General features: G+C 55.4%; 1 protein-coding gene across 1 annotated transcript in view; it reads right to left on the reverse strand.

The window, feature by feature from the left end:
- Window positions 1-19,997, reverse strand: part of LOC137311629 (carbonic anhydrase-related protein 10-like) — an 83,013-nt gene that overhangs the window by 27,631 nt on the left and 35,385 nt on the right. The window contains exons 3-5 of the mRNA XM_067978733.1: window positions 16,820-16,962; window positions 2,510-2,695; window positions 980-1,075 (exon numbers count right to left, since the gene is read on the reverse strand). Coding sequence (XP_067834834.1) covers window positions 980-1,075; window positions 2,510-2,695; window positions 16,820-16,962 — 425 coding nt within the window. The remainder of the gene's footprint in view (window positions 1-979; window positions 1,076-2,509; window positions 2,696-16,819; window positions 16,963-19,997) is intronic.

Here is a 19,997-nt window from a genome sequence, read left to right on the forward strand (position 1 = left end):
CCCTCAGTACTGGCACCGGGGAGTGTGGGCCTGGATTATGGGGCTCGAGTCCTAGAGTATATCCATCTACCTCCGACAGTGCAGCACTCCCTCAGTACTGGGACCGGGGAGTGTGGGCCTGGATTATGGGGCTCGAGTCCTAGAGTATATCCATCTACCTCCGACAGTGCAGCACTCCCTCAGTACTGGCACCGGGGAGTGTGGGCCTGGATTATGGGGCTCGAGTCCTAGAGTATATCCATCTCCCTCCGACAGTGCAGCACTCCCTCAGTACTGGGACCGGGGAGTGTGGGCCTGGATTATGGGGCTCGAGTCCTAGAGTATATCCATCTCCCTCCGACAGTGCAGCACTCCCTCAGTACTGGCACCGGGGAGTGTGGGCCTGGATTATGGGGCTCGAGTCCTAGAGTATATCCATCTACCTCCGACAGTGCAGCACTCCCTCAGTACTGGGACCGGGGAGTGTGGGCCTGGATTATGGGGCTCGAGTCCTAGAGTATATCCATCTACCTCCGACAGTGCAGCACTCCCTCAGTACTGGGACCGGGGAGTGTGGGCCTGGATTATGGGGCTCGAGTCCTAGAGTATATCCATCTACCTCCGACAGTGCAGCACTCCCTCAGTACTGGCACCGGGGAGTTGTGGGCCTGGATTATGGGGCTCGAGTCCTAGAGTATATCCATCTACCTCCGACAGTGCAGCACTCCCTCAGTACTGGGACCGGGGAGTGTGGGCCTGGATTATGGGGCTCGAGTCCTAGAGTATATCCATCTACCTCCGACAGTGCAGCACTCCCTCAGTACTGGCACCGGGGAGTGTGGGCCTGGATTATGGGGCTCGAGTCTCTGGAGGGGGGGCTCGATCCCACAGAGGAGGGAGTGGGACTGTCTGAGTGACACTGGGACACAAAATGGAGCAGAGATGGAGAAAAATATCTCGAGCGGGAAAGGCACAAGGGAGGATCAGGCCTGATGTCTACCTTCACAAACAGGGAAATAACCATGATTCCATTGGGATTTTGCGAGGCGTCGGACACATTGTTGTAAAGCTCCAGGTTATAATGGATCAGCTGGACCTGAGGAAAGAGAAGGCAGTCTTAAAAGAATAACCTTTAAACCCAAATAGGCTCAAAACTCCCACTTCAGGCCCCAAGCCGTTTTTGTACAGAGAATAATTCAGGGCAGCCTGTTCCCTATCGGAGGGGGATTAACCCTCTCACCCACCTCTCCCCATTTACACTCAGACACCGGGCAGCCTGTTCCCCTATCGGAGGGGGATTAACCCTCTCACCCACCTCTCCCCATTTACACTCAGACACCGGGCAGCCTGTTCCCTATCGGAGAGGATTAACCCTCTCACCCACCTCTCCCCATTTACACTCAGACACCGGGCAGCCTGTTCCCTATCGGAGAGGATTAACCCTCTCACCCACCTCTCCTCATTTACAGTGAGATACTGAGCGGGTATTTGAGATTGAGGGATATGTGGAGAAGGTGGGTAGGTGGGATTGAGGGATTGGGGAGAAGGTGGGTAGGTGGGATTGAGGGATTGGGGAGAAGGTGGGTAGGTGTGGGATTGAGGGATTGGGGAGAAGGTGGGTAGGTGGGATTGAGGGATTGGGGAGAAGGTGGGTAGGTGGGATTGAGGGATTGGGGAGAAGGTGGGTAGGTGGGATTGAGGGATTGGGGAGAAGGTGGGTAGGTGGGATTGAGGGATTGGGGAGAAGGTGGATAGGTGGGATTGAGGGATTGGGGAGAAGGTGGGTAGGTGGGATTGAGGGATTGGGGAGAAGGTGGGTAGGTGGGATTGAGGGATTGGGGAGAAGGTGGGTAGGTGGGATTGAGGGATTGGGGAGAAGGTGAGTAGGTGGGATTGAGGGATTGGGGAGAAGGTGGGTAGGTGGGATTGAGGGTTTGGGGAGAAGATGGGTCGGTGTGAGATTGAGGGATTGGGGAGAAGGTGGGTAGGTGGGATTGAGGGATATGGGGAGAAGGTGGGTAGGTGGGATTGAGGGATATGGGGAGAAGGTTGGTAGGTGGGATTGAGGGATTGGGGAGAAGGTTGGTAGGTGGGATTGAGGGATATGGGGAGAAGGTGGGTAGGTGGGATTGAGGGATTGAGGAGAAGGTGGGTAGGTGGGATTGAGGGATATGGGGAGAAGGTGGGTTGGGGGGATTGAGGGATTTGGGAGAAGGTGGGTAGGTGGGATTGAGGGATTGGGGAGAAGGTGGGTAGGTGTGGGATTGAGGGATTGGGGAGAAGGTGGGTAGGTGGGATTGAGGGATTGAGGGATTGAGGAGAAGGTGGGTAGGTGGGATTGAGGGACTGGGGAGAAGGTGGGTAGGTGGGATTGAGGGATTGGGGAGATGGTGGGTAGGTGGGATTGGGGAGAAGGTGGGTCGATGGGGTTCTGATCTATCAGAAGGGGGACAGAGTTTGTGGGGATGTGCCCCTTTAAGAGCTGGAGGTCCTTGTTCTGATCCGAGTGTTTCTGGACCAGTCTCCCTACCTCTGCGGAGAAGGGCTGGTTATTGAGCAGGTGTTCGGAGCCTCGGGAGTCGTCACTGCCAAAGTGTAGACGGATTTCCTCCAGACGGTGATTATAGGAGAGTGGACCCCCTGAGATATTCACCAACTGAGCCGGGTCCACGCGGAAGGAAACATGCCGGCCAGTGTTGTACATAGTGCCCGCGATCTGAGAGAGAGAGAGAGGGAGAGAGTGAGCGAGAGAGTGAGAGAGAGTGAGAGAGAGTGGGGGGAGAGAGAGAGAGTGGGGGAAGAGAGAGAGAGTGAGAGAGCGAGAGAGAGTGGGGGGAAGAGAGAGAGAGTGGGGGGAGAGAGAGAGAGTGGGGGAGAGAGAGAGAGTGGGGGAGAGAGAGGGAGTGAGAGAGAGAGAGAGTGGGGGAAGAGAGAGAGAGTGGGGGAAGAGAGAGAGAGCGAGAGAGAGTGGGGGAAGAGAGAGAGAGTGGGGGAGAGAGAGAGAGTGGGGGAGAGAGAGAGAGTGGGGGAGAGAGAGAGAGTGGGGGAGAGAGAGAGAGTGGGGGAGAGAGAGAGAGTGGGGGAGAGAGAGAGAGTGGGGGAGAGAGAGGGAGTGAGAGAGAGAGAGAGTGGGGGAAGAGAGAGAGAGTGGGGGGAAGAGAGAGAGAGTGAGAGAGAGAGAGGGGGAAGAGAGAGAGAGTGGGGGAAGAGAGAGAGAGCGAGAGAGAGTGGGGGAAGAGAGAGAGAGTGGGGGAGAGAGAGAGAGTGGGGGAGAGAGAGAGAGTGGGGGAGAGAGAGAGAGTGGGGGAGAGAGAGGGAGAGTGAGAGAGCGAGAGAGAGTGGGGGAAGAGAGAGAGAGTGGGGGAGAGAGAGAGTGGGGGAGAGAGAGGGAGAGTGAGAGCAGCGAGAGAGAGTGGGGGAAGAGAGAGAGAGTGGGGGAAGAGAGAGAGAGTGAGAGAGCGAGAGAGAGTGGGGGAAGAGAGAGAGAGTGGGGGAGAGAGAGAGAGTGGGGAGAGAGAGAGAGTGGGGGAGAGAGAGAGAGTGGGGGGAGAGAGAGAGAGTGGGGGGAGAGAGAGGGAGTGAGAGAGCGAGAGAGAGTGGGGGAAGAGAGAGAGAGTGGGGGAAGAGAGAGAGAGTGAGAGAGCGAGAGAGAGTGGGGAAGAGAGAGAGAGTGGGGGAGAGAGAGAGAGTGGGGGAGAGAGAGGGAGTGAGAGAGAGAGAGAGTGGGGGAAGAGAGAGAGAGTGGGGGAAGAGAGAGAGAGTGAGAGAGCGAGAGAGAGTGGGGGAAGAGAGAGAGAGTGGGGGAGAGAGAGAGAGTGGGGGAGAGAGAGGGAGTGAGAGAGAGAGAGTGGGGGAAGAGAGAGAGAGTGGGGGGAAGAGAGAGAGAGTGAGAGAGCGAGAGAGAGTGGGGAGTGGAGAGAGAGAGAGTGGGGGAGAGAGAGAGAGTGGGGGAGAGAGAGAGAGTGGGGGAGAGAGAGAGAGTGGGGGAGAGAGAGGGAGTGAGAGAGCGAGAGAGAGTGGGGAAAGAGAGAGAGTGGGGGCAGAGAGAGAGAGTGGGGGAGAGAGAGAGAGTGAGCGAGAGAGTGGGAGAGAGAGAGTGAGAGAGAGAGAGAGTGGGGGGAGAGAGAGGGAGAGTGAGAGCGAGAGAGAGTGGGGGAAGAGAGAGAGAGTGGGGGAAGAGAGAGAGAGTGAGAGAGCGAGAGAGTGGGGGAAGAGAGAGAGAGTGGGGGAGAGAGAGAGAGTGGGGGAGAGAGAGGGAGTGAGAGAGCGAGAGAGAGTGGGGGAAGAGAGAGAGAGTGGGGGAGAGAGAGAGAGTGGGGGAAGAGAGAGAGAGTGGGGGAAGAGAGAGAGAGTGGGGGAGAGAGAGAGAGTGGGGGAAGAGTGAGAGAGCGAGAGAGAGTGGGGGGAAGAGAGAGAGAGTGGGGGAGAGAGAGAGAGTGGGGGAGAGAGAGAGGGAGGAAGGTAGAGACAGAGAGAGAGGAGACAGAGACCAGAGACAGAGAGAGAGAGGGAGGAGGAGACAGAGAGAGAGAGAGAGACAGAAAGACAGAGGGAGAGGGAGAGAGAGAAAGAAACAGAGAGATAAAGAGAGAAAAAGAGACAGAGACAGATAGAAAGAGACAGAGAGAGAGATACAGAGAGAGAGATGGAGAGAGATAGGGACTGACAGACAGAGAGAGAGAGAAATAGACAGAGAGAAAGAGAGAGAGGAGGGAGAGAGAGAGAGGGAGACAGAAACAGAGGGAGAGGGAGAGAGCGAGACACACAGACAGAGAGAGGGAGAGGGAGAGAGAGGGAGGGAGAAACAGAGAGAGAGACAGACAGACAAAGAGAGAGACAGACAGAGAGAGAGAGAGAAAGGCAGAGAGAGAGAAGGAGAGTGAGACAGAGAGAGGGTGAGTGAGAGAGAGACCGGGAGAGAGAGAGAGAAAGAGAGAGAGACAGAGTGGGAGAGAGTGGGACAGGGAGAGACAGAGAGAGGGGAGCGAGAAAGAGACAGAGAGAGAGAGACAGAGACAGAGGGAGAGGCAGAGAGAGAGGCAGAGAGAGGGGGAAAGAGAGAGGGAGAGAGAGAAGGGGAAAGAGAGAGGGAGAGAGAGAGACAGACAGACAGACAGAGAGAGAGAGAAACAGAGAGAGGGGGAGGGAAAGAGAGGGAGACAATGAGAGAGAGAGAGAAAGAGCGGGGAGGGAGAGAGAAACAGAAAGAGAGACAGACAGAGACACACACAGACAGAGAGAGAGAGAGAGAGAAGGAGAATGGGAGAGAGAACGAGAGAGTTGAGGAGATAGAGAGAGAGGAGAGAGGTCAGAAGGAGACATGAATATTGAGCTTGTGTCAGTAGGTTTGGAAAGATCTCCCACGGTCAGGAAGCTGCAGTCTGAGCCCCCACTGGCTGAGGATCTGGAGCTCAGCTCATCCATCTGGTTTCATTGTTTGTGTGTCAGGCAACGTAAGTGTGAGAGAGAGTGGAAATGGGAGAGAGGGAGAGTGTGAGAGAGGGGGAGTGTGAGAGAGGGGGAGTGTGAGAGAGGGGGAGTGTGAGAGAGGGGGAGTGTGAGAGAGGGGGAGTGTGAGAGAAAGAGAGTGTGAGAGAGGGGGAGTGTGAGAGAGAGGGAGTGTGAGAGAGAGGGAGTGTGAGAGAGGGGGAGTGTGAGAGAGGGGGAGTGGTGAGAGAGAGGGAGTGTGAGAGAGAGGGAGTGTGAGAGAGGGGGAGTGTGAGAGAGGGGAGTGTGAGAGAGGGGGAGTGTGAGAGAGAGGGGGAGTGTGAGAGAGGGGGAGTGTGAGAGAGGGGGAGTGTGAGAGAGAGGGGGAGTGTGAGAGAGGGGGAGTGTGAGAGAGAGGGAGTGTGAGAGAGGGGGAGTGTGAGAGAGGGGAGTGTGAGAGAGGGGAGTGTGAGAGAGGGGAGTGTGAAGAGAGGGGGAGTGTGAGAGAAAGAGAGTGTGAGAGAGGGGAGTGTGAGAGAGAGGGAGTGTGAGAGAGGGGGAGTGTGAGAGAGGGGAGTGTGAGAGAGGGGGGAGTGTGAGAGAGGGGGAGTGTGAGAGAAAGAGAGTGTGAGAGAGAGGGAGAGTGTGAGAGAGGGAGAGTGTGAGAGAGGGGGAGTGTGAGAGAGGGGGAGTGTGAGAGAGGGAGAGTGTGAGAGAGGGGGAGTGTGAGAGAGGGGGAGTGTGAGAGAGGGGGAGTGTGAGAGAGGGGGAGTGTGAGAGAAAGAGAGTGTGAGAGAGAGGGAGAGTGTGAGAGAGGGAGAGTGTGAGAGAGGGGGAGTGTGAGAGAGGGGGAGTGTGAGAGAGGGAGAGTGTGGAGAGGGGGAGTGTGAGAGAGGGGAGAGTGTGAGAGAGGGGAGTGTGTGAGAGAGGGGAGTGTGAGAGAGGGGAGTGTGAGAGAGGGGAGTGTGAGAGAAGAGAGTGTGAGAGAGGGGAGAGTGTGAGAGAGGGAGGTGTGAGAGAGGGGGAGTGTGAGAGAGGGGGAGTGTGAGAGAGGGGGAGTGTGAGAGAGGGGGAGTGTGAGAGGGGGGAGTGTGAGAGAGGGGGAGTGTGAGAGTTGGGAGTGTGTGAGAGGGGGGAGTGTGAGAGAGAGGGGAGTGTGAGAGAGTGAGAGTGTGAGAGAGAGGGAGAGTGTGAGAGAGGGAGAGTGTGAGAGAGGGGAGTGTGAGAGAGGGGGAGTGTGAGAGAGGGAGAGTGTGAGAGAGGGAGAGTGTGAGAGAGGGGGAGTGTGAGAGAGGGGGAGTGTGAGAGAGGGGAGTGTGAGAGGGGGAGTGTGAGAGAGGGGAGTGTGAGAGAGGGGGAGTGTGAGTGTGGGGTGTGAGAGTGGGGGTGTGTGAGAGAGGGGAGTGTGAGAGAGGGGGAGTGTGAGAGAGGGGAGTGTGAGAGAGGGGAGTGTGAGAGAGGGGAGTGTGAGGAGGGGGGAGTGTGAGAGAGGGAGTGTGTGAGAGAGGGGAGATGTGAGAGAGGGGAGTGTGAGAGAGGGAGAGTGTGAGAGAGGGGGAGTGTGAGAGAGGGGGAGTGTGAGAGAGGGGAGTGTGAGAGAGGGGAGTGTGAGAGAGGGGGAGTGTGAGAGAGGGGGAGTGTGAGAGAGGGGGTGTGTGGAGAGGGGGAGTGTGAGAGGGGAGGTGGAGTGGGGGAGTGTGAGAGGGGGAGTGTGAGTGAGGGGAGTGTGAGAGGGGGAGTGGAGAGAGGGGAGTGTGTGAGAGAGGGGAGTGTGAGAGAGGGGAGTGTGAGGTGGGAGTGTGAGAGGGGTGTGTGAGAGAGGGGGAGTGTGAGAGAGGGGGAGTGTGAGAGAGGGGAGTGTGAGAGGGGGAGTGTGAGAGAGGGGGTGTGAGAGGGGAGTGTGAGAGAGGGGAGTGTGAGAGAGAGGGGAGTGTGAGGAGGGGGAGTGTGAGAGAGGGGGAGTGTGAGAGAGGGGTGAGTGTGAGAGGGAGTGTGAGGAGGGAGTGTGAGAGAGGGGGAGTGTGGAGGGGGAGTGTGAGAGAGGGGAGTGTGAGAGAGGGGAGTGTGAGAGAGGGGAGTGTGAGAGAGAGGGGGAGTGTGAGAGAGGGGAGTGTGAGAGAGGGGGAGTGTGAGAGGGGTGTGTGAGAGTGTGAGAGAGGGAGAGTGTGGAGAGAGGGGGGAGTGTGAGAGAGGGGGAGTGTGAGAGAGGGGGAGTGTGAGAGAGGGAGTGTGAGAGAGGGGAGTGTGAGAGAGGGGAGTGTGAGAGAGGGGTGAGTGTGAGAGAGGGGTGGTTGTGTGAGAGAGGGGGGAGTGTGAGAGAGGGAGAGTGTGAGAGAGGGAGAGTGTGAGAGAGGGAGAGTGTGAGAGAGGGGGAGTATGAGAGAGGGGAGTGTGAGAGAGGGGGAGTGTGTGAGAGAGGGAGAGTGTGAGAGAGGGAGTGTGTGAGAGGGGGAGTGTGAGAGAGGGGGGTGTGTGGAGGGAGTGTGTGAGGGAGGGGAGTGTGAGAGAGGGGAGTGTGAGTGAGGGGGAGTGTGAGAGAAAGAGAGTGTGAGAGAGAGGGGAGTGTGAGAGAGGGGAGAGTGTGAGAGAGGGAGGTGTGAGAGAGGGAGAGTGTGAGAGAGGGAGAGTGTGAGAGAGGGGGAGTGTGAGAGAGGAGAGTGTGAGAGAGGGAGTGTGAGAGAGAGGGGAGTGTGAGAGAGGGGAGTGTGAGAGAGGGGGTGTGTGGAGAGGGGGAGGTGAGAGAAGAGAGTGTGAGAGAGAGGGAGAGTGTGAGAGAGGGAGAGTGTGAGAGAGGGGGAGTGTGAGAGAGGGGGAGTGTGAGAGAGGGGGAGTGTGAGAGAGAGGGAGTGTGAGAGAGGGGGGAGTGTGAGAGAGGGGAGTGTGAGAGAGGGGGGAGTGTGAGAGAAAGAGAGTGTGAGAGAGAGGGAGGAGTATGAGAGAGGGAGAGTGTGAGAGAGGGGGAGTGTGAGAGAGGGGGGACTGTGAGAGAGGGGGAGTGTTGAGAGAGAGGGAGTGTGAGAGAGGGGAGTGTGAGAGAGGGGGGAGTGTGAGAGAGGGAGAGTGTTGAGAGAGGGAGAGTGTGAGATAGGGGGGAGTGTGAGAGAGGGGGGAGTGTGAGAGAGGGGGAGTGTGAGAGAGGGGAGTGTGAGAGAGGGGGAGTGTGAGAAAGGGGGAGTGTGAGAGAGGGGGAGTGTGAGAGAGAGGGAGAGTGTGAGAGAGGGGGAGTGTGAGAGAGGGGGAGTGTGAGAGAGGGGGGAGTGTGAGAGAGGGGAGTGTGAGAGAGAGGGAGAGTGTGAGAGAGGGGGAGTGTGAGAGAGGGGGAGTGTGAGAGAGAGGGAGTGTGAGAGAGAGGGAGTGTGAGAGAGAGGGAGAGTGTGAGAGAAAGAGAGTGTGAGAGAGGGGGAGTGTGAGAGAGGGAGTGTGAGAGAGAGGAGAGTGTGAGAGAGGTGAGAGAGGGGGTGTGTGAGAGAGGGGGAGTGTGAGAGAGGGGGGAGTGTGAGAGAGGGGAGTGTGAGAGAGGGGAGTGTGAGAGAGAGGGAGAGTGTGAGAGAGAGGGAGAGTGTGAGAGAGAGGGAGTGTGAGAGAGGGAGTGTGAGAGAGGGGAGTGTTGTGAGAGGGGGAGTGTGAGAGAGGGGGAGTGTGAGAGAGGGGGAGTGTGAGAGAGAGGGAGTGTGAGAGAGGGGGATTGTGGAGAGGGGGAGTGTGAGAGAGGGGGAGTGTGAGAGAGGGGAGTGTGAGAGAGGGGAGTGTGAGAGAGAGGGAGAGTGTGAGAGAGGGGGAGTGTGAGAGAGGGGGAGTGTGAGAGGGGGAGTGTGAGAGAGGGGAGTGTGAGAGAGGGGGAGTGTGAGAGAGGGGAGTGTGAGAGAGGGGAGTGTGAGAGGGGGAGTGTGAGAGAAGAGAGTGTGAGAGAGAGGGGAGGAGTCGTGAGAGAGGAGAGTGTGAGAGAGGGGGAGTGTGAGAGAGGGGGAGTGTGAGAGAGGGAGAGTTGTGGAGAGAGGGGGAGTGTGAGAGAGGGGGTGTGTGAGAGAGGGTGAGTGTGAGTGAGGGAGAGTGTGAGAGAGGGGGTGTGAGAGAGGGAGAGTGTGAGAGAGGGAGAGTGTGAGAGAGGGGAGTGTGAGAGAGGGGAGTGTGAGAGAGGGAGAGTGTGAGAGAGGGGGAGTGGTGAGAGAGGGGGAGTGTGAGAGAGGGGGAGTGTGAGAGAGGGGAGTGTGAGTGAGGGAGAGTGTGTGGTGAGGGGAGTGTGAGAGAGGGGGAGTGTGAGAGAGGGGGAGTGTGAGAGAGGGGAGTGTGAGAGAGGGGGAGTGTGGAGAGGGGGAGTGTGAGAGAGGGGCGTGTGTGAGAGAGGGGGAGTGTGAGAGAGGGGGAGTGTGAGAGAGGGGGAGTGTGAGAGAGGGGGAGTGTGAGAGAGGGGTGTGGCTGTGTGAGGAGGGGAGTGTGAGAGAGGGGAGTGTGAGAGAGGGGAGTGTGAGAGAGGGGGAGTGTGAGAGAAAGAGAGTGTGAGAGAGAGGGAGAGTGTGAGAGAGGGAGTGTGTGAGAGTGGGGGAGTGTGAGAGAGGGGGAGTGTGAGAGAGGGGAGTGTGAGAGAGGGGGAGTGTGAGAGAGGGGGAGTGTGAGAGAGGGGGAGTGTGGAGAGGGGGAGTGTGAGAGAGGGAGGTGTGAGAGAGGGGGAGAGTGTGAGAGAGGGAGGAGTGTGAGAGAGGGGGAGAGTGTGAGAGAGGGGGAGTGTGAGAGAGGGGGAGTGTGAGAGAGGGGGAGTGTGAGAGAGGGGAGTGTGAGAGAGGGGAGTGTGAGAGAGGGGAGTGTGAGAGAGGGGGAGTGTGAGAGAAGGGAGTGTGAGAGAGGGGGAGTGTGAGAGAGGGGGAGTGTGAGAGAGGGGAGTGTGAGAGAGGGGAGTGTGAGAGAGGGGAGAGTGTGAGAGAGGGGGAGTGTGAGAGAGGGGGAGTGTGAGAGAGGGGGAGTGTGAGAGAGGGGAGTGTGAGAGAGGGAGAGTGTGAGAGAGGGGAGTGTGAGAGAGAGGGAGTGTGAGAGAGAGGGAGTGTGAGAGAGAGGGAGTGTGAGAGAGAGGGAGAGTGTGAGAGAAAGAGAGTGTGAGAGAGGGGGAGTGTGAGAGAGGGAGTGTGAGAGAGAGGGAGAGTGTGAGAGAGGTGAGAGAGGGGGAGTGTGAGAGAGGGGGAGTGTGAGAGAGGGGGAGTGTGAGAGAGGGGGAGTGTGAGAGAGGGGGAGTGTGAGAGAGGGGGAGTGTGAGAGAGGGGGAGTGTGAGAGAGGGGAGTGTGAGAGAGAGGGAGAGTGTGAGAGAGGGAGAGTGTGAGAGAGAGGGAGAGTGTGAGAGAGAGGGAGTGTGAGAGAGGGGAGTGTGAGAGAGGGGTGTGTGAGAGAGGGGAGTGTGAGAGAGGGGAGTGTGAGAGAGGGGGAGTGTGAGAGAGGGGGAGTGTGAGAGAGGGGAGTGTGAGAGAGGGGAGTGTGAGAGAGGGGAGTGTGAGAGAAAGAGAGTGTGAGAGAGGGAGAGTGAGAGAGGGAGAGTGAGAGAGGGGAGTGTGAGAGAGGGGGAGTGTGAGAGAAAGAGAGCGTGAGAGAGGGAGAGTGTGAGAGAGGGAGAGTGTGAGAGGGGGGGAGTGTGAGAGGGGGGAGTGTGAGAGGGGGGAGTGTGAGAGGGGGGAGTGTGAGAGGGAGGAGTGTGAGAGGGGGGAGTGTGAGTGAGAGTGGGAAGTGTGAGAGGGGGGAGTGTGAGAGGGGGAAGTGTGAGTGAGTGGGCGAAATGCGAGAGAGTGAGGGAAGTGTGAGTGTGAGTGAAATGGGAGAGAGTGAGGGAAATGGGAGAGAATGGGGGAAATGGGAGAGAGTGAGGGAAATGGGAGAGAGTGGGGGAAATGGGAGAGAGTGAGGGAAATGGGAGAGAGTGAGGGAAATGGGAGAGAGTGAGGGAAATGGGAGAGAGTGAGGGAAATGGGAGAGAGTGAGGGAAATGGGAGAGAGTGAGGGAAATGGGAGAGAGTGAGGGAAATGGGGAGAGAGTGAGGGAAATGGGAGAGAGTGAGGGAAATGGGAGAGAGTGAGGGAAATGGGAGAATGATGGAAATGGGAGAGTGTGAGGGAAATGGGAGAGAGTGGGGGAAATGGGAGAGAGTGAGGGAAATGGGAGAGAGTGAGGGAAATGGGAGAGAGTGAGGGAAATGGGAGAGAGTGAGGGAAATGGGAGAGAGAGAGGGAAATGGGAGAGAGTGAGGGAAATGGGAGAGAGTGAGGGAAATGGGAGAGAGTGAGGGAAATGGGAGAGAGTGAGGGAAATGGGAGAGAGTGAGGGAAATGGGAGAGAGTGAGGGAAATGGGAGAATGATGGAAATGGGAGAGTGTGAGGGAAATGGGAGAGAGTGAGGGAAATGGGAGAGAGTGAGGGAAATGGGAGAGAGAGAGGGAAATGGGAGAGAGTGAGGGAAATGGGAGAGAGTGAGGGAAATGGGAGAGAGAGAGGGAAATGGAGAGAGAGAGAGGGAAATGGGAGAGAGTGAGGGAAATGGGAGAGAGTGAGGGAAATGGGAGAGAGTGAGGGAAATGGGAGAGAGTGAGGGAAATGGGAGAGAGTGAGGGAAATGGGAGAGTGTGAGGGAAATGGGAGAGTGTGAGGGAAATGGGAGAGTGTGAGGGAAATGGGAGAGTGTGAGGGAAATGGGAGAGAGTGAGGGAAATGGGAGAGAGTGAGGGAAATGGGAGGGAGTGAGGGAAATGGGAGGGAGTGGGGGAAATGGGAGCGAGTCAGGGAAATGGGAGTGAGTGGGGGAAATGGGAGAGAGTGAGGGGAATGGGAGAGAGAGTGAGGGAAATGGGAGACAGTGAGGGAAATGGGAGAGAGTGAGTGAAATGGGAGAGAGAGTGAGTGAAATGGGAGAGAGTGAGGGAAATGGGAGCGAGTGAGGGAAATGTGAGAGAGTGAGGGAAATGTGAGAGAGTGGGGTAAATGGGAGAGAGTGAGGGGAATGGGAGAGAGAGTGAGGGAAATGGGAGAGAGTGAGGGAAATGGGAGCGAGTGAGGGAAATGGGAGAGAGTGGGGGAAATGGGAGAGAGTGGGGGAAATGGGAGAGAGTGAGGGAAATGGGAGAGAGTGAGGGAAATGGGAGAGAGTGAGGGAAATGGGAGAGAGTGAGGGAAATGGGAGAGAGTGAGGGAAATGGGAGAGAGTGAGGGAAATGGGAGAGAGTGGGGGAAATGAAAGAGAGTGAGGGAAATGGGAGAGAGTGAGGGTATTGGGAGAGAGTGAGGGAAATGGGAGAGAGTGATGGAAATGGGAGAGAGTGGGGGTAATGGAAGAGAGTGAGGGAAATGGGAGAGAGTGAGGGAAATGGGAGAGAGTGAGGGAAATGGGAGAGAGTGAGGGAAATGGGAGAGAGAGTGGGGGTAATGGGAGAGAGCGAGGGAAATGGGAGAGAATGGGGAAATGGAGAGAGAGTGAGTGAAATGGGAGAGAGAGTGAGTGAAATGGGAGAGAGTGAGGGAAATGGGAGAGAGTGAGGGAAATGGGAGCAAGTGGGGGAAATGGGAGAGAGTGTGGGAAATGGGAGAGAGTGAGGGAAATGGGAGAGAGTGAGGGAAATGGGAGAGAGTGAGGGAAATGGGAGAGAGTGAGGGAAATGGGAGAGAGTGAGGGAAATGGGAGAGAGAGAGGGAAATGGGAGAGAGTGAGGGAAATGGGAGTGAGTGAGGGAAATGGGAGAGAGTGAGGGAAATGGGAGAGAGTGAGGGAAATGGGAGAGAGTGAGGGAAATGGGAGAGAGTGAGGGAAATGGGAGAGAGAGAGGGAAATGGGAGAGAGTGAGGGAAATGGGAGTGAGTGAGGGAAATGGGAGAGAGTGAGGGAAATGGGAGAGAGTGAGGGAAATGGGAGAGAGTGAGGGAAATGGGAGAGAGTGAGGGAAATGGGAGAGAGTGAGGGAAATGGGAGAGAGTGAGGGAAATGGGAGAGAGTGAGGGAAATGGGAGAGAGTATGAGAGAACTCCCTCTTTAAAAAGGGGTCTCTGATGGAGAGAGAGAGAGACTCCCTCTTTAAAGGGGGTCCCTGATGGAGAGAGAGAGACTCCATCTTTAAAAAGGGGTCCCTGATGGAGAGAGAGAGACTCCCTCTTTAAAAGGGGTCCCTGATGGGGAGAGAGAGAGAGACTCCCTCTTTAAAAGGGGTCCCTGATGGAGAGAGAGAGAGAGAGACTCCCTCTTTAAAAGGGGTCCCTGAGGGAGAGAGAGAGACTCCCTCTTTAAAAGGGGTCCCTGATGGAGAGAGAGAGACTCCATCTTTAAAAAGGGGTCCCTGATGGAGAGAGAGAGACTCCCTCTTTAAAAGGGGTCCCTGATGGGGAGAGAGAGAGAGACTCCCTCTTTAAAAGGGGTCCCTGATGGAGAGAGAGAGAGAGAGACTCCCTCTTTAAAAGGGGTCCCTGAGGGAGAGAGAGAGACTCCCTCTTTAAAAGGGGTCCCTGATGGAGAGAGAGAGAGACTCCCTCTTTAAAAGGGGTCCCTGATGGAGAGAGAGAGACTCCCTCTTTAAAAGGGGTCCCTGATGGAGAGAGAGAGAGAGACTCCCTCTTTAAAAGGGGTCCCTGATGGAGAGAGAGAGACTCCCTCTTTAAAAAGGGGTCCCTGACGGAGAGAGAGAGACTCCCTCTTTAAAAGGGGTCCCTGACGGAGAGAGAGAGACTCCCTCTTTAAAGGGGGTCCCTGATGGAGAGAGAGAGACTCCCTCTTTAAAAGGGGTCCCTGACGGAGAGAGAGAGAGACTCCCTCTTTAAAAGGGGTCCCTGATGGAGAGAGAGAGACTCCCTCTTTAAAAGGGGTCCCTGATGGGGAGAGAGAGAGAGACTCCCTCTTTAAAAGGGGTCCCTGACGGAGAGAGAGAGAGACTCCCTCTTTAAAAGGGGTCCCTGACGGAGAGAGAGAGACTCCCTCTTTAAAAGGGGTCCCTGATGGGGAGAGAGAGACTCCCTCTTTAAAGGGGTCCCTGATGGAGAGAGAGAGACTCCCTCTTTAAAAGGGGTCCCTGATGGGGAGAGAGAGAGACTCCCTCTTTAAAAGGGGTACCTGATGGAGAGAGAGAGAGAGACTCCCTCTTTAAAAGGGGTCCCTGATGGAGAGAGAGAGACTCCCTCTTTAAAAAGGGGTCCCTGACGGAGAGAGAGAGACTCCCTCTTTAAAAGGGGTCCCTGACGGAGAGAGAGAGACTCCCTCTTTAAAGGGGGTCCCTGATGGAGAGAGAGAGACTCCCTCTTTAAAAGGGGTCCCTGACGGAGAGAGAGAGAGACTCCCTCTTTAAAAGGGGTCCCTGATGGAGAGAGAGAGACTCCCTCTTTAAAAGGGGTCCCTGATGGGGAGAGAGAGTGAGACTCCCTCTTTAAAAGGGGTCCCTGACGGAGAGAGAGAGAGACTCCCTCTTTAAAAGGGGTCCCTGACGGAGAGAGAGAGACTCCCTCTTTAAAAGGGGTCCCTGATGGGGAGAGAGAGACTCCCTCTTTAAAGGGGTCCCTGATGGAGAGAGAGAGACTCCCTCTTTAAAAGGGGTCCCTGATGGGGAGAGAGAGAGACTCCCTCTTTAAAAGGGGTCTCTGATGGAGAGAGAGAGACTCCCTCTTTAAAAGGGGTCCCTGATGGAGAGAGAGAGACTCCCTCTTTAAAGGGGTCCCTGATGGAGAGAGAGAGACTCCCTCTTTAAAAGGGGTCCCTGAGGGAGAGAGAGAGACTCCCTCTTTAAAAGGGGTCCCTGATGGAGTGAGAGAGACTCCCTCTTTAAAAGGGGTCTCTGATGGAGAGAGAGAGAGACTCCCTCTTTAAAAGGGGTCCCTGATGGAGTGAGAGAGACTCCCTCTTTAAAAGGGGTCTCTGATGGAGAGAGAGAGAGACTCCCTCTTTAAAAGGGGTCCCTGATGGGGAGAGAGAGACTCCCTCTTTAAAAGGGGTCCCTGATGGAGAGAGAGAGACTCCCTCTTTAAAAGGGGTCCCTGATGGAGAGAGAGAGACTCCCTCTTTAAAAGGGGTCCCTGATGGAGAGAGAGAGACTCCCTCTTTAAAAGGGGTCCCTGATGGAGAGAGAGAGACTCCCTCTTTAAAGGGGTCCCTGATGGAGAGAGAGATAGAGACTCCCTCTTTAAAAGGGGTCCCTGATGGAGAGGGAGAGACTCCCTCTTTAAAAGGGGTCTCTGATGGAGAGAGAGAGACTCCCTCTTTAAAAGGGGTCCCTGATGGAGTGAGAGAGACTCCCTCTTTAAAAGGGGTCCCTGATGGAGAGAGAGAGAGACTCCCTCTTTAAAAGGGGTCCCTGATGGAGTGAGAGAGACTCCCTCTTTAAAAGGGGTCCCTGATGGAGAGAGAGAGACTCCCTCTTTAAAAGGTGTCTCTGATGGAGAGAGAGAGAGACTCCCTCTTTAAAAGGGGTCCCTGATGGAGTGAGAGAGACTCCCTCTTTAAAAGGGGTCCCTGATGGAGAGAGAGAGACTCCCTCTTTAAAAGGGGTCTCTGATGGAGAGAGAGAGAGACTCCCTCTTTAAAAGGGGTCCCTGATGGGGAGAGAGAGACTCCCTCTTTAAAAGGGGTCCCTGATGGAGAGAGCCTCCCCTTTAAAAGGGGTCCCTGATGGAGAGAGAGAGTCTCCCTCTTTAAAGGGGTCCCTGATAGAGAGAGAGAGACTCCCTCTTTAAAAGGGGTCCCTGATGGAGAGAGAGAGTCTCCCTCTTTAAAGGGGTCCCTGATAGAGAGAGAGAGACTCCCTTTTTAAAAGGGGTCCCTGATGGAGGGAGAGAGAGACTCCCTCTTTAAAAGGGGTCCCTGACGGAGAGAGAGAGACTCCCTCTTTAAAAGGGGTCCCTGATGGAGAGAGAGAGACTCCCTCTTTAAAAGGGGTCCCTGACGGAGAGAGAGAGACTCCCTCTTTAAAAGGGGTCCCTGACGGAGAGAGAGAGAGACTCCCTCTTTAAAAGGGGTCCCTGACGGAGAGAGAGAGAGACTCCCTCTTTAAAAGGGGTCCCTGATGGAGAGAGAGAGAGACTCCCTCTTTAAAAGGGGTCCCTGATGGATAGAGAGAGAGACTCCCTCTTTAAAAGGGGTCCCTGACGGAGAGAGAGAGAGACTCCCTCTTTAAAAGGGGTCCCTGACGGAGAGAGAGAGAGACTCCCTCTTTAAAAGGGGTCCCTGATGGAGAGAGAGAGAGACTCCCTCTTTAAAAGGGGTCCCTGATGGATAGAGAGAGAGACTCCCTCTTTAAAAGGGGTCCCTGACGGAGAGAGAGAGAGACTCCCTCTTTAAAACAGGACTAAGGTCACGATTTGGACTTGACGTGATTTCAGACAATTAGCACAAGAGGGGAGCCGGGGAGCGTCGAATGAGTCCCCCCCACCTACTTTTCTCACACCATCCGTACCCCCCTCATCCCCGTTGTTACCTTTTTGCCCCCCGTGCTGACCCGCAGTGGGGTGAGGAAGGGGTCAAAGATCAGGTAGCTTGTGTTGACGTCAATGGGTGACTGTCGCTTTCCGATCGAGCAGAGACTCCAGGCGGTGTTCACCAGACCCCAGAATGGAGGACCTGTGTGGGGGGAGACAGATAGGAGCAGTCAGGGTCAGGTTAGATACAGAGTAAAGCTCCCTCTACACTGTCCCATCAAACACTCCCAGGGCAGGTACAGGGTTAGATACAGGGTAAAGCTCCCTCTACACTGTCCCGTCAAACACTCCCAGGGCAGGTACAGGGTTAGATACAGAGTAAAGCTCCCTCTACACTGTCCCATCAAACACTCCCAGGGCAGGTACAGGGTTAGATACAGAGTAAAGCTCCCTCTACACTGTCTCGTCAAACACTCCCAGGGCAGGTACAGGGTTAGATACAGAGTAAAGCTCCCTCCACACTGTCCCATCAAACACTCCCAGGGCAGGTACAGGGTTAGATACAGAGTAAAGCTCCCTCTACACTGTCCCATCAAACACTCCCAGGGCAGGTACAGGGTTAGATACAGAGTAAAGCTCCCTCCACACTGTCCCATCAAACACTCCCAGGGCAGGTACAGGGTTAGACACAGAGTAAAGCTCCCTCCACACTGTCCCGTCAAACACTCGCAGGGCAGGTACAGGGTTAGATACAGAGTAAAGCTCCCTCTACACTGTCCCGTCAAACACTCCCAGGGCAGGTACAGGGTTAGATACAGAGTAAAGCTCCCTCTACACTGTCCCGTCAAACACTCCCAGGGCAGGTACAGGGTTAGATACAGAGTAAAGCTCCCTCTGCACTGTCCCATCAAACACTCCCAGGGACAGGTACAGGGTTAGATACAGAGTAAAGCTCCCTCTACACTGTCCCATCAAACACTCCCAGGGCAGGTACAGGGTTAGATACAGAGTAAAGCTCCCTCCACACTGTCCCATCAAACACTCGCAGGGCAGGTACAGGGTTAGATACAGAGTAAAGCTCACTCTACACTGTCCCGTCAAACACTCGCAGGGCAGGTACAGGGTTAGATACAGAGTAAAGCTCCCTCTACACTGTCCCGTCAAACACTCCCAGGGCAGGTACAGGGTTAGATACAGAGTAAAGCTCCCTCTGCACTGTCCCATCAAACACTCCCAGGGACAGGTACAGGGTTAGATACAGAGTAAAGCTCCCTCCACACTTTCCCATCAAACACTCCCAGGGCAGGTACAGGGTGAGATACAGAGTAAAGCTCCCTCTACACTGTCCCATCAAACACTCCCAGGGCAGGTACAGGGTTAGATACAGAGTAAAGCTCCCTCTACACTGTACCATCAAACACTCCCAGGGCTGGTACAGGGTTAGATACAGAGTAAAGCTCCCTCTACACTGTCCCATCAAACACTCCCAGGGCAGGTACAGGGTCAGTACAGAGTAAAGCTCCCTCTACACTGTCCCGTCAAACACTCCCAGGGCAGGTACAGGGTGAGATACAGAGTAAAGCTCCCTCTACACTGTCCCATCAAACACTCCCAGGGCAGGTACAGGGTTAGATACAGAGTAAAGCTCCCTCTACACTGTCCCATCAAACACTCCCAGGGCAGGTACAGGGTTAGATACAGAGTAAAGCTCCCTCTACACTGTCCCATCAAACACTCCCAGGGCAGGTACAGGGTCAGTACAGAGTAAAGCTCCCTCTACACTGTCCCATCAAACACTCCCAGGGCTGGTACAGGGTTAGATACAGAGTAAAGCTCCCTCTACACTGTCCCATCAAACACTCCCAGGGCAGGTACAGGGTCAGTACAGAGTAAAGCTCCCTCTACACTGTCCCGTCAAACACTCCCAGGGCAGGTACAGGGTTAGATACAGAGTAAAGCTCCCTCTACACTGTCCCATCAAACACTCCCAGGGCTGGTACAGGGTTAGATACAGAGTAAAGCTCCCTCTACACTGTCCCATCAAACACTCCCAGGGCAGGTACAGGGTTAGATACAGAGTAAAGCTCCCTCTACACTGTCCCATCAAACACTCCCAGGGCAGGTACAGGGTTAGATACAGAGTAAAGCTCCCTCTACACTGTCCCGTCAAACACTCCCAGGGCAGGTACAGGGTTAGATACAGAGTAAAGCTCCCTCTACACTGTCCCATCAAACACTCCCAGGGCAGGTACAGGGTTAGATACAGAGTGAAGCTCCCTCTACACTGTCCCGTCAAACACTCCCAGGGACAGGTACAGGGTTAGATACAGAGTAAAGCTCCCTCTACACTGTCCCATCAAACACTCCCAGGGCAGGTACAGGGTTAGATACAGAGTAAAGCTCCCTCTACACTGTCCCATCAAACACTCCCAGGGCAGGTACAGGGTTAGATACAGAGTAAAGCTCCCTCCACACTGTCCCATCAAACACTCCCGGGGCAGGTACAGGGTTAGATACAGAGTAAAGCTCCCTCTACACTGTCCCATCAAACACTCCCAGGGCAGGTACAGGGTTAGATACAGAGTAAAGATCCCTCTACACTGTCCAGTCAAACACTCCCAGGGGCAGGTACAGGGTTAGATACAGAGTAAAGCTCCCTCTACACTGTCCCATCAAACACTCCCAGGGCAGGTACAGGGTTAGATACAGAGTAAAGCTCCCTCTACACTGTCCCATCAAACACTCCCAGGGCAGGTACAGGGTTAGATACAGAGTAAAGCTCCCTCTACACTGTCCCATCAAACACTCCCAGGGCAGGTACAGGGTTAGATACAGAGTAAAGCTCCCTCCACACTGTCCCATCAAACACTCCCAGGGCAGGTACAGGGTGAGATACAGAGTAAAGCTCCCTCTACACTGTCCCATCAAACACTCCCAGGGCAGGTACAGGGTTAGATACAGAGTAAAGCTCCCTCTACACTGTCCCATCAAACACTCCCAGGGCAGGTACAGGGTTAGATACAGAGTAAAGCTCCCTCCACACTGTCCCATCAAACACTCCCAGGGCAGGTACAGGGTTAGATACAGAGTAAAGCTCCCTCTACACTGTCCCATCAAACACTCCCAGGGCAGGTACAGGGTTAGATACAGAGTAAAGCTCCCTCCACACTGTCCCATCAAACACTCCCAGGGCAGGTACAGGGTTAGACACAGAGTAAAGCTCCCTCCACACTGTCC

Source organism: Heptranchias perlo, unplaced genomic scaffold, assembly GCF_035084215.1.
Source record: "Heptranchias perlo isolate sHepPer1 unplaced genomic scaffold, sHepPer1.hap1 HAP1_SCAFFOLD_374, whole genome shotgun sequence".
In the NCBI taxonomy this organism is placed as follows: Eukaryota; Metazoa; Chordata; class Chondrichthyes; order Hexanchiformes; family Hexanchidae; genus Heptranchias; species Heptranchias perlo.